The sequence below is a fragment of the Bactrocera neohumeralis genome, chromosome 5 (assembly GCF_024586455.1).
Source record: "Bactrocera neohumeralis isolate Rockhampton chromosome 5, APGP_CSIRO_Bneo_wtdbg2-racon-allhic-juicebox.fasta_v2, whole genome shotgun sequence".
NCBI lineage: Eukaryota > Metazoa > Arthropoda > Insecta > Diptera > Tephritidae > Bactrocera > Bactrocera neohumeralis.
The window spans coordinates 3,632,761-3,645,462 of record NC_065922.1 but is presented as its reverse complement, the minus strand read 5'-3'; the positions used below and the strand labels follow the sequence as shown (position 1 = coordinate 3,645,462).

At 38.5% G+C, this 12,702-nt stretch overlaps 1 protein-coding gene across 4 annotated transcripts in view; it reads left to right on the top strand.

The window, feature by feature from the left end:
• Nucleotides 1-12,702, top strand: part of LOC126760632 (eye-specific diacylglycerol kinase) — a 213,050-nt gene that overhangs the window by 148,653 nt on the left and 51,695 nt on the right. For all 4 annotated transcript variants that reach the window (XM_050476412.1, XM_050476411.1, XM_050476413.1 and 1 more), the window contains exon 4: nucleotides 135-1,564. In XM_050476412.1, coding sequence (XP_050332369.1) covers nucleotides 135-1,564 — 1,430 coding nt within the window. The remainder of the gene's footprint in view (nucleotides 1-134; nucleotides 1,565-12,702) is intronic.

Here is a 12,702-nt window from a genome sequence, read left to right as displayed (position 1 = left end):
GTGTGCAACAGCAGCAGCGTGCGCCATTTAATAACCTCAACATTTTCTCTTTCACTTTTCTCTCTCCAATCCCTTCGCTCCGCGCGTTTGTGGATAATGAATGGTAATTATTCGCGCTTTTCGCCCGCCAACAGGTGCGTTCCGCTTCGTTTGATGAAATGCAATTAGAGGCGCAACGTGTCTCGTCTCACCTGCTCAAGCAGCAGTCCTCGTCATCGACGGAAGAACGTTCGCTGGACACGGGTCTGCTGCAGGTGCCGCAAGCCACGCACACGCAACGCTCACATTCCTTCGACTCGGCGGCGGCTTCTGCGGGCAGCGATGACTCGGGCACATTCTTGGAAGTGCCACGTCGTAACAAGGCGCGTCGGAGTTCGTCTACGAAAACGCCACCACCGTGCGTGCACTGTATGTACTTGGAGGAGTATTTGAAGCAGCAGAAGTCAGAACAGACATTACATTACATGGCAGGTGATCGGCGTGAATCGATATCACTGTCATACGGTTACAGCAGTTCTGACGACGATACAGACATCGATGGTGTGAGTGTGACGGCGGACGATGAGGTGGTGGAGGAGGACGATGAGGAGGATGCCGCCACTGGCGATGGCACCGAAACTGGTGGCGGTTCATATGAATACGATGATGCGGCACTGGAGATGGACATCAGATTGGGTGGTTTGAGCACGGGCAGCAGCATTGAGGAGTCACGTGCACGTCTGCCACGTCAAATGCGTCGGCATACCATTGGCAGCTCAGTGACCACATCGGAAGATGAAGGACTAGAAGAATCCGAACATGATTCGCCGCACTTTGGTAATACGTTGCTGCCACCTTTGCCGACGACACCTTGCGGCATCACATTTACACTTTCGCCCACAAACGGCGACTGCCCGCCCTTTCCGTATGCTTTCCCCATCGATCCCGGCTCGCCACCACCTTCACCATCCATTTCGCTGTCCGTATGCGACAGTCCGATGATGGAATTGCCACCACCTCCGCCCATCTCACCACTTGAACTATTGCCTCATTCACCCATCTTTGATTTGCCATTGCCGCCACCACCCGGTTTTAGCAGCCGATTGAGCGCAGCGGATGCAGATGATGCTGCAGCAGTGCCACCCTCACCGACCGCCATGCGTCCACGTCGTCGCTCCATCTCACGACAAGAAGCGATTTTCGTTGAGCCAACAGGCAATTCGCTGGAGAATGTATCGCAGGGCGAGGATGTCAAGTCGTCCGTGGAGGCGGTGGATTCGGTGGATGAGGCGTCCACAGTGGCTACTTGTGGCTCGCCGACAGCAGCTAAACATGCGCTGGTTGTACGTGATATTTATCTAACTGTACCTGATTTGAAGCGCGACCGTGCCGCCTCGGTGGACTCGTGCTTTTCGAAAATGTCATCGGCGGGCAAAACGGAGGAGCTGCAGCCCAGCGAGGATGGCTGTTTTCTCACCGTGCCGAATATAAATGCGACCCGTTCGCGATCTGTGGACATTGTGCTGCCGACCGACGAGCAGGCACGCTACAAGGCTCTCGCCATGACGGGCGCTTGTCGAGACGGGTATGTAATGCTCTTAACTTCTTGTTTATTATTCAGTTTGTTGGCTGACAACTTGAAGTTTTTGTTTGTTTATTGTTTTAATATACTACCTTTCGACCGAATTAGAAATTGATATTGATTGATACAAATATATTTAGGCTTAAAATCACCATGTTTCTGAAAGAAACGACTTTCGACTTAGTCCCATTATTAACCAATCCCGATAAGCGATTAGCAAAATTATACTATATAGAGCAATAGCGATAGAGCGCAACTTCTTCTTAGAAGCTTAATTGAATCGGTCAATGCAGCTAAGCTTTCGTGTTTTTTTAAATCGGAAACTGAATATTTTAACGATTTATATTACACCATGTAATATTAAGCTAAAATTCCTTAGGAATATTTTTCTCTCTTTATACGCGTATTTAGATTCGTTTTTACCCATCAAGTCGTTAAGATAGTCCTTTTGTCTCACCCTAGTACGTGCATAAGTTTTGTCTAACCTAAATGTTTTGTAAATTATGAGAAAAAGATTTGCATAAATTTCACTTACACTCGTCTACCCAAAACCCTTCATTTTGTAATATCTTTAAACTGACCCTACTTGACCCTTTTTATCGCCACAACACACAACACTTTTTTGTTGGCTTATGCTGACGTTTGACACTGAGCGAAAGTGTTTGTGTTGATTTGTAGGCCAGCTTTCCATTTGCATAAGTTCCGTTATAAATTGTGAGTGTTTGTGTTCATATTTTTGTGATTTCTTTTTATGCTTTGTTTTTGTGCCACAAAGGCGGGATTAGGGCATTAGTTCTACAAATAAAGTAGGCAAGTTGGTACTGTTAGTTTAAGGGTTATAATAGAAATTATAAAGGTTTGTACCACAGGGTTTGCCCTTTTGGACCAACATTATTAGGTCACCTATACTTTGGTGTGATTAAAATCTAAAAAAGCATCTTCGTAGATGTATTTTGGTATGGTACTAAGGCTTAAGAATAACAGTTTTGATTAGCTCAGACCTTAACCCGATATGTGTATACATATGTGGCACTTTAAATCACCATACAGCTGTTCGGATGTTATAATTTAGCATTACTAAAATTATTTTATAATTTTAAACTTTTTTAAGTAAAATAATATAAGGCGAAAATGAAGACCAAGTACTTAGAAGGTACGTCTTTTTAAGTACAAAGTATTATATTATCTTAAAGATCTAATTGCCAGATTGTTTATACCAGGTTGTTGAATAAGTTTGTCGTTCGGTAAAATAGGGCGTTGCTACGCCTCATTAATTATTTGTTTACAAGCCATTTAGTGTCGCCGTGCCACAGTATTTTTTTACAATGGAAAAAATTCAATTCGTGCAGTGATGAAATTCTTATTTTTGGAAGGTGTCGCACCACGAAAGAATGTTAAAAGTGTACAATGACTGTTCACCTACAATTAGAACAGTAGGAAGATGGGTTGCTGAACTTGAACGTGGTCGTACAAGCTTTGAAGACGATTCCATTTGTATCCAGAACTCAAAAAATTCATGCATTGCGAGCGTTTTTCATGAAATGAAGAGGTCATAACGGCTGTTGAAGCGTATTTTGCAGACCTTCGGGATCCTCACTTCAGGGTTGCGATCCACAGATTGGAGGATCGATGGAGCAAGTGCATTAATGACCAGGGAGATTATACTGAATAATAAAGTGTATTTTGAATCATACAATTGTGTTTTTCTTATCAAACGACAAAACTTATTGAACAACCTTGTACACTAAAGTATAATGTAATTAGTTTCTCGCAATCAAACCCATTTTAATACCTGGAAGAGTACACACACTTATTTACTAGCCTTACTCAATTTGATTTTCATTATGACACTGTGCCGACTAATGACCTGACTGTCATTTAAGAAGTGTCGAATTCCACCTGAGTCTAAATGCGAAGTAAATTCGAATTTTAGCAACTTCAGCGATACCTTCAAAATCAGCAGCTTCATTATTGATACCCACCACGGCTTAGTTACATTTTTGTACTCTAGAGTCACAACTTCTAAACTTTTTGCTTTGTTTTTATATTTAATCGAGTTTAAGATTATATTTCGTTCGATTCTAAATACATTCTACGCAATAGTTCATAAAATAGTGAGAAACTTAAGATAAAGAATGAACACACTTCACTGTGTATAGAGATGTGTCCCTTAGGGCAAATCATTATAGATAAATGTGGGAAACTTTTCGAATCAAAACAGTTCTTACTGTGCCACTGGCGCTTAACCTATGTCTCTGTGAAGTTAAAAGTTCATGCTTTCGACCTCGGTGTCGCTCATACGCCACGTTGTCCACGTTAAGAAATATCCAAATAGCCAATGACATTTCTATTATAACATCGCCTTCGGTTGCTGCTCGTTTAATATTTTTGCTCTTTTTACTCAAATTGCGTCGAGACGCTTTTAACTACTTTTATAATGGAACGACCAAGCTGCACAGCGCACCGCACCCGCTATCGCCCCCGCTGTGGCCACAATGCGCATTTAAACTTGAAATTGCACTTTTCCACTTTAAATTATGTCATCAAAGTGAAATTGCCAGGGCATTGAACGACATGTACATACGCGCAAACACGTACACAGACATGCCTGTAGTGGAGCTTTCGCAGGCCTTTCATTGTTAAGGGGCCGCAAGTTCGTTATCATATTTTAAGCAAACCAATATCATAAAAATTCTCAAAAATCAAATCATTTGGATGCCTGCGCCTCGACATAATTGTCAGTCGAGTGAGTGATGAGGCGCGTGGCAGCTGGACACGCTGCGGGACACATTTCAGCCGAAAACGAGGTTGTTATTTGTACTCAGGAATTCGCCAGAAATGTGTGGCGAAACGCATTTAAAATACATATGTATATACACACACGTAAGTAAGTAAAAAGTAATTCCGCGAAAAGCGTCAATGAGCAGCAGTACAATGAATGTGTTAACGGTTTGCAACAATTTGGAAGTTGCGGATGTTCTTCCTGCTGTTGCTGTTGTTCTGATTACTGCTGGTAATGCTGTTGATGAGGCGAGACATGACAGCAAGTGATTTTGTAGGTTGTTGCCCATGTTTTGCCCCCACCACACTGCTTCTGCATAAATGTGCTGTGTGTGTGTGTGTGTTCCCGGCCGGCAAGCAAACCAGTTGCCATGGTGGCCAATGTGTGCTGAATTCCTAATTTCTCTGCTGACGGAGGCGACATTTCCTCCACTTTTTTGTTTTTGTTTACATTTTTGTTCTCAAGTGCTGCTGGCTGCTGGGAGGCTGTCTCGTTGGCGGGAACTGTCGTCTGCAATTAGCACACACGTGGCATAATTGGTTATCTTGTTTATTGTGGCAGAAGCAGCGACAAGAGCAGCTCACATAAACACACATGCGAAAATATGTATGTATATGTACATAGATGTATTAAGCAAACAAAAATAATGAGAAATTCTTTCAGTGGATAACAGCCTGAATCCACAGCAAACGTTCTTTGGAATAAGCGAAGGATTACTTATAAAACTGTAATCTATAAATAGATAATTGAAAGTATTCCAGAGAATCACAGAGAGCACTTGAGGTCAAACTAAATTTATGTAACACACTTTTAGAAATAAGAAATAAATAATAGAGAAGCTAAGTAGCTGAACGTGGAGTATCATATGTGTCAAAATTGGGTAGTCGAAAAAGTCTTTTCGTACTTCCTCTTCAACTTTTTTTACATTTATAATTAATAAATAAACAAATATGTTCCATTTTGGTCGACCACTTTTTGCCATTTTTCCGCTAGAGACATTAGTTATCAGTGATTTTCGAAACTTCGAAATTTCCAGAACGGAAGCGGGCGAACCTTTGTTGAGCTACACGAACTGACACAGCATCGTCTCCGTAAACTTCAAACTTTTCATTGGTGGCTTGCGTGGCATTCTTCCCTTTTTTATACAAAAATTTCAAAATATAGCGAATTTCTTCATTATTTTCACTTATTTTTGAACAGCTGTAACTTTTTTTCAACTTCCCTAAATTTTTTTGTTTTGGTTAAATGAAGCTTAAAATCTCACCTTTCCATCATTATATTATATACGAAAGCAACGACAACTATTGACAAAATACGAAAAGATTTTTTCAACTAACCAATATATTTTGGGGGGTCATATCCAATTTAATGTTATAAAAAAATAAATTAACCAAAAATAGTTGCATGCGAAATTAGCGAAGACGGATTAGAAGAATAAGACCAATGATCATATTTTTCTTTCTCATATGCTTCAGGTATACAGATTTGGACTTCCATTGAGAGACCTCAATTAGTATTCCCAGATATATTATCTTTATTTTATTTTTTTTTAGTTTCTATTCATTATTGGATGGTCGCTATCTCAGATCAAATTAAAATGTATACAAAATATTGCCCCGATACCAATTAAATTGCCATGGTGGTCAATCTATTCAACTAAGCCAAATGAAACGAGCAGAGGGACGCCGTTCTGATATTTTTCACATAGGTCAAAAGTTATGAATTACCTCACCAAAGCCATGTCCATAAGTCTATGTTTCGCATTTCCGAGCTACACATTTTGTACATATATATTACTTCTCAAGAGTATTGGATTGCTACTAAGAATTGTATTTTTAAATATCTTTGAGAATGGAGGTCCACTTTTCGGCAAGCACTGAATAGGCCCTACAACATTATTTTTTTTATACTGAGCTTTCTTCATCAGTTCAACTATTCTATTCTTATTAGTTCTACTATTAAAGCTTAGAAAACTTCCATAATCGAATATAATAATCCCTTCTGCTCAGATATATGTATATAAATGATAACCCTGGTGTTAGGCTTTTACGTCATTTGCGGTCACTGTGCGCATTCGGTCACAGTTCAAAAGTGAATCAAAAAATCGCTTAGGCGCCACAAAGCCATTCAAATAAAATTAGATGCGGTTCGAACTTTTCCAACTTTATTATTGTTGTTGTTGTTACGACCAGTTCAATGAACTTTGTAACTGTACTTATGTCGTGTGGTAGCTAACATCAAATCCCGCATACACACATATATAGACTTGACTCTAAGATAAGCTTTTACTAGTATTTTCTATAGATTCATCCCAGAAGCCGCTGAAACTTTCAACGTTTGAAGTTTGTCGATGAAATGTCTTTAGCGTCATTCAATCATTTTCAATTTAAGGCGGTTGTGGCCACAAATATACAAGTAGTACATCGACTTAAAGTTAACCACTTCTCCTCGACAGTGAAGTTATTTCTGTTGCCACAAAAAAATTGCGGTCATTTAAAGAAAAAACACAGCAAAATTTAAACTAAAATTTTAAACAAAAATCTAAAAGAACAATTGACTTCAAGTATAAAACATAAGATTTGTGAGCACCGACTGCCACGCGTCTAACTGTCATTACCAGTTGCTTACAACAATGATAGCGGGATTAGCAGTAAAGCTCCACAATATGCTTCTGCAGTTGGACGAGTCCTCGCGAGTCTGTGTCTGCCTCCACAAACCGATAATGGGCTACACATTGTGAGTAATAGCTGCAACTGCCAACCAAAACTGCCAGCCAAACGCCTCCTCCCGTGTACATTTCATTGCTCTCTATAGCGAATCGGCAAGAGCGCGAAAAACGCAAAGACAGGCGAATATAAATGACAAGTCGTTACATAAAACAAATTTCTTCGAATTATTTTTGCGGATATTTTATACAACCCCGGGCTCTCCACCCACTCTTTGAACTCGCTGCTTTACTTGTTTCCATTTCACTGCTCTTTTTAACGGTTTTTATTAGTGAAGATGTGCGTTGGACACCATATTTATTCGCTGCTTATTACTCCCTCTCCACATTTTCATTTTTATTCTACTCTTTACTCAAGTTCACTGAACCCGGCCTAAAGTAAATGAGCAATTTATTCATTTCAATTTGCTTGACGGCTTTGGCTGGCTCTTCTCCTGCCGTTACTGAGATACTTTCCGCTGAAGATAATTTGTGGCCATTGTCATTTGTCTCACTTGTTAGGCAATTTTGAAACAGTCATCGGAAAGAGTTTACTTGCTCGTACTAATCCTCAGAAGATTCAATACAAAACGCGCTAAACGCTTGTAATCTGTTTCAAAATTGTTACCAAAAAATTTAAAACAAAATTAAACACTACAATACGGTTATTCACCTGAAGAGATAGATCGACAGAATTTATAGACAAAAAAAAATAAAATTGTTTCTACCTTTTATACTATCTTATACTTTTTTAACAATATTAATAAGGCAAGGCAGACGGATTATTAAAATATGGTCATCAAACTAAAAAGAAAAATTAAAGGGGATTCCTGTTGAGAGTTGCCAACTTTAGAAAATTTTGAATTAAAAAATTGCATTTGAGATAAGTCTTAGTAACATTAGAGCGGGTTGATTTGCAGGGTACCAAAAAAACGAAAAAATCGCGTATGAGGAAAATGTTCAAGACATCATTCTGAACAATTTTGCCAAAGAGACTATGGGTCTAAAACCGGTTTCGAGTCAACGATTTAGGATCTTAGACTCACAGTCTCTTAGGTAAAGTTAGAATGATCCGCAGAACATACGCGCTTACGCGACTTTATGGAAAAAAATCGAAATCGACCCGCTCTAATGAACATTTCTACTCCATCTGTAAGCTGTTAACGAAATCTCAATCAGAGCTAACTCTATGAGAATTAATGTCAATTAAAGGCGGTGACAGCAAATGGCCCCACAAGGAAACGGTATTTCGAAAATGCTGTCGGGTCAACCACAATGCCAAATAAACACGAAATGTTTTGAGGACGTTGAGTACTTAATTCAGCAATATTATTACTGTCACACACACAAACAGACGCACTCAAACCAACACATAGAGCACGAACTGCTCGCATTGGTACACACATACTGTTTGTTTGTGTTGGTAAATTTGAACACGTGCCATAGAGGAAACGCTGCTGGCAGCAAAATCTTGTCACTCACTCTCTTTTAAACTTACACTTTCCGGGACACACACACACACATGTGCGGCACCGATAGACACATTCACACCGACGAAAGGACAGCGATTCTTCTGCAAGCTGCTCTGTGCGTATCCGTGTGCTTGCACTTACGCTCCACATTTTACCGCTTCGTTGGCATTTTCGCACATTTCCTTTACTTTTTATTTGCCATTTGCATGTCACAGCACAAAATTGCCTATTTGATGGTTGGGCAACATACGAACGCACACGTCCACACACCCACATATGCTTTTTTATGAGTGAGCTTAGTTTGGGTCTTGGCATGTTATTTTTTGCCGATTTTAGCAGATGAGAAAAGGTTGGCATGCCAAATGGGCGTTTTGTGTGGTGGAACATGGCAATGAATTGCGAAATCATGTTTTAAAATGAAAGTGTATCATTAATTCTAATCTAATGATTATCACGCTCCCAGCGGCACGGCAGCATATGTACGCGCTCATGAATATTTATAAAGACGTTTTATTGGAACAACAAAAACATTTTATTTGGCTGTGTATTAATCCACATTAAATTTGATTATCTTTCGGCTTTGAAAAAACGAATTGAGTGACAAAAGGCTTTTGGTTTACTTAAACATAAGCATTACTGGATATTAAAAGAAAATAAATGTTTTTATAAGGTTTGTTGCTGTAACAGCAACAAAAACTCAACGAAGTAAATTGTAATGTTATTAAAGCTCTTTATTTTTTGTAGGCTTGAGTATACGAAAGAGTAAAAATGTTTAGGAATAAGTAAGAAAAATATCACAAACCTCCTCACTGACTAGATTAAAACATATTGTGTAGTCAAAAAAGTCTCTTATTTTTTATTAATCAAATTTCAAGTTATTTTTTTTTTTTTAATTTATAATAATAAATATATTTTTTTATATGTAAAATAATAAATAAATAAACAAATATGTACTATTTTGGTCCACCACTTTTTGCCATTTTTCCGCTAGATTTATTATTCTATCAGTGCAAATCGAAATTTCCAGAACGGAAGCGAGCGAACCATTGTTGTGCTACACAAACTTATACAGCACCGTCTCAGTGAACTACACAAATTTCATTGGTGGACTGCGTAGCATTCTCCCATTTTTTATACAAAAATTTCAAAATACTTATATCTAATTTCTTCATAATGTTCACTCATTTTTGAACAGCTTTAACTTTTTTCCAACTTCCCCGAACTTATTTTTTTTTTGGTTAAATTAAGCTTAAAATCTCACCTTTCCAATATTATATGGTGTGACATTATGTGATTGGTAGCACTGGAGATATACGACTGTAACGACATCTATTGACAAAATACGAAAAGACTATTTCGACTACCCAATATATACAATTTTTCTCAACGCAAACCTGATTGAGCTCTAATTTTGCGAAAGCTTTACGAAGGTGAGGTCATACCTTTTGCTTTAGCATTTGCTTGTAAAAAATATTTTTTTAAATTAGAAATAGTGAAATCGGTGGAGATATTAACTCTATTCAAGGATATTAAATTTAGCTTTGAATATGATAAAAATTACATCTGTAGTCTCACAATAAGCACTTCCGCAAACGAACGTCAAGAAGTTGCGCTAGTGTATGTTTAGAAAAATTTATCATGTCAGTATCCACACAAAATGTGTGAGTCTCCATTATTGAACGTATACCTGCAATCGACGAGCTGTCACTCAATGATATTAACAATTAGATTCATTAAAAATTTATTTTTTACGCGCTTATAAAAGACTGACTTTGATTTTTTATTTATTCATACATATTTTTAATAACATGTACTATAATTATTATTTTTTTTGTAATCTAAAATTTTAATTTTTTTCTTCTTCTCTTTGCAGGTATGTATGGCATTTAAACTACAAAAATATTGCACAGTGAGAAAATTTGCTGAAATCCTCCTCAAAAGGCACATACACACATACACATATAAGAGTAAATAACAAGCGGTAATTGTTGTAGTGTTATCAGGGTATAATTTTACACACATGTCAAATCTGAAATTAATGCCCTTTGATTACTGTACAGATTGTATATTTCAACTTCCGCTTTAACATACCGGTTCAACGCGTATCAACCGCTTCAGACCTGGACGTGGCACAAATAAAATTTAGTTTTCCGCTTTCGCTTTTGGCCAGCGTCTACTATTTCTTTACAAGTTAGATAATCGATGAGCAGACAGATGCTTGTGATATCCTCAAATCCGTGTGCGACTCGCCACAATGAAAACATGAGACTTCAGAAAACGTGCGCTAACACACACATGCCTGCTCATACAAATGCATTTATGTATGTGTGTGTGAGGCGTGACGAACTGTTTCTCCGCACAAAAGCAAAGTCAAGGACTCTCGCTAATATCCGCCGGCATAGCTTCATAACCGCAGCAGCACACATACAAGTATGCACATGAGCGTTTGCATGTATGTGTAGACACACATTATGAACCACGGCACAGTCGACAGCTAAGAGTTTGCGGTTCGCAGTAGAATCTACTTTTAAGCGTAAGTGTGCGTGAACTCACTCGGGGCATATGTGGATGGCAGCCAGAAAGCCACAAAAGACAATTTGGCCCCAAAAGAAAGAATAATGAATGTGCGCTGCGCGAGGCATCGCTTATCGTTGAAATGAAGCAATAAAAATTCCCAACAACAAATATTGGAGAATGTGAGAGCTGACAAAGAGCCAGACAGCGAGCGTTAAGTGCTACAGCACGACCATGACTGAGCTGCTGCTGATGTTGTTGCTGGCGGCCAGAGGCAAAATGTGGATTCAAAATTAAATCACGTTTACTACAATCCGCAGCTAATAATTCACTGGTAGACACAGTTACGTGGCTCTACCTTTGCAAATATATATATGAATATGCGTGTCTCAGTTTGTGCGCCTAAAAGGTAGCTGCAAAAAATCCTTTTACTTGCCCAAATATCAAACTCGCCAAGCAACCCAGACATGCAGCCCAGAGGCGACTTGTTATGATGGTTAGTGATTGTTTAGTGGAGGTGTTGAGGACTACGCGCAGCAAGAGATGTGCGCCTTTTGATTTGAGTTTGAAATCAGTTGATTTTAGAAATATATTTTTATGTGAATAGAGGCCACTGACTCCTCAGTCCAATAGTACTATCACAAATACTTTCAGCTCTCACAGCTAACTAAACGGCGTATATAATTTATAATTTCTAAAGATATCATATAATGAATGCTATCATCTCACATAAGTCATCATCAATCACCTTGAACATACTCTTCTTAAATTGATTTCAATATAGCTGAAATAGCAAAAATATTTATCCTTAAAAATATATTTATAAAATTTATTGAAAATTAAACTCTTTTCGTCACAACTCTTTTCGTCACAACCTCACAATTGGTTGGAGATACAAGAAAGCTTCCTGGAAATTGTAAATAAAACACAAAATATTTAATTATTCGTCAATATTTATTTAGTCGCCTTCAAAGGAATCTCCACCAGATGAATACGCTTACGTCAACGATTTTTCCAGTCTTCCAAAGACTTTTCATAAGCACTTTTGCACTAAACGGGCACCATTCCGATGATTGTTGATTTGTTTGCATGTCAAACTCATAAACCCATGTCTCGTCGGCACTTACAATGTTCTCCATGAATGTGGGATCGTAATATGCACGAATAAGCATGTCCAAAAGATCTGTTTACGGTACTCTTTTTGAAAAAAATTCAGTTTTATCAGTACGAGTCGGACAAGAACGCATTTCATACCCAAAATATCTACCAAAATCATTCAAACGGACTTGCGAGAGATGTCGAGCTCTCTTGTCAACTCTCTAACACTTACCTGACGATTTTCAAGCACCATATCCTTCACTTTTTGGTTGAAGATGTTAAAGGTCGTCTAGAACTAGACATGTCTTTAACGATCTCTCAACCATCTTTAAGGCTTTGTAGGCTTGTGTTTTTGATAAAATGGAATCACCGTAAGCCTTTTCCAACATTCGCAACGATTCCGCACACGAAACTTGGTTAGAAATACAAATTTGAGACAAATTCTTTGTGCGATATTTTATCCATCGTGTACCGACATGAGCAGCTGCTGTAAACAAACTGGTTGACAGATCGCGCTCATATTTGGAATAGTAATTAAGGACAGTCCTACCAACTTATCGAGATATATGTA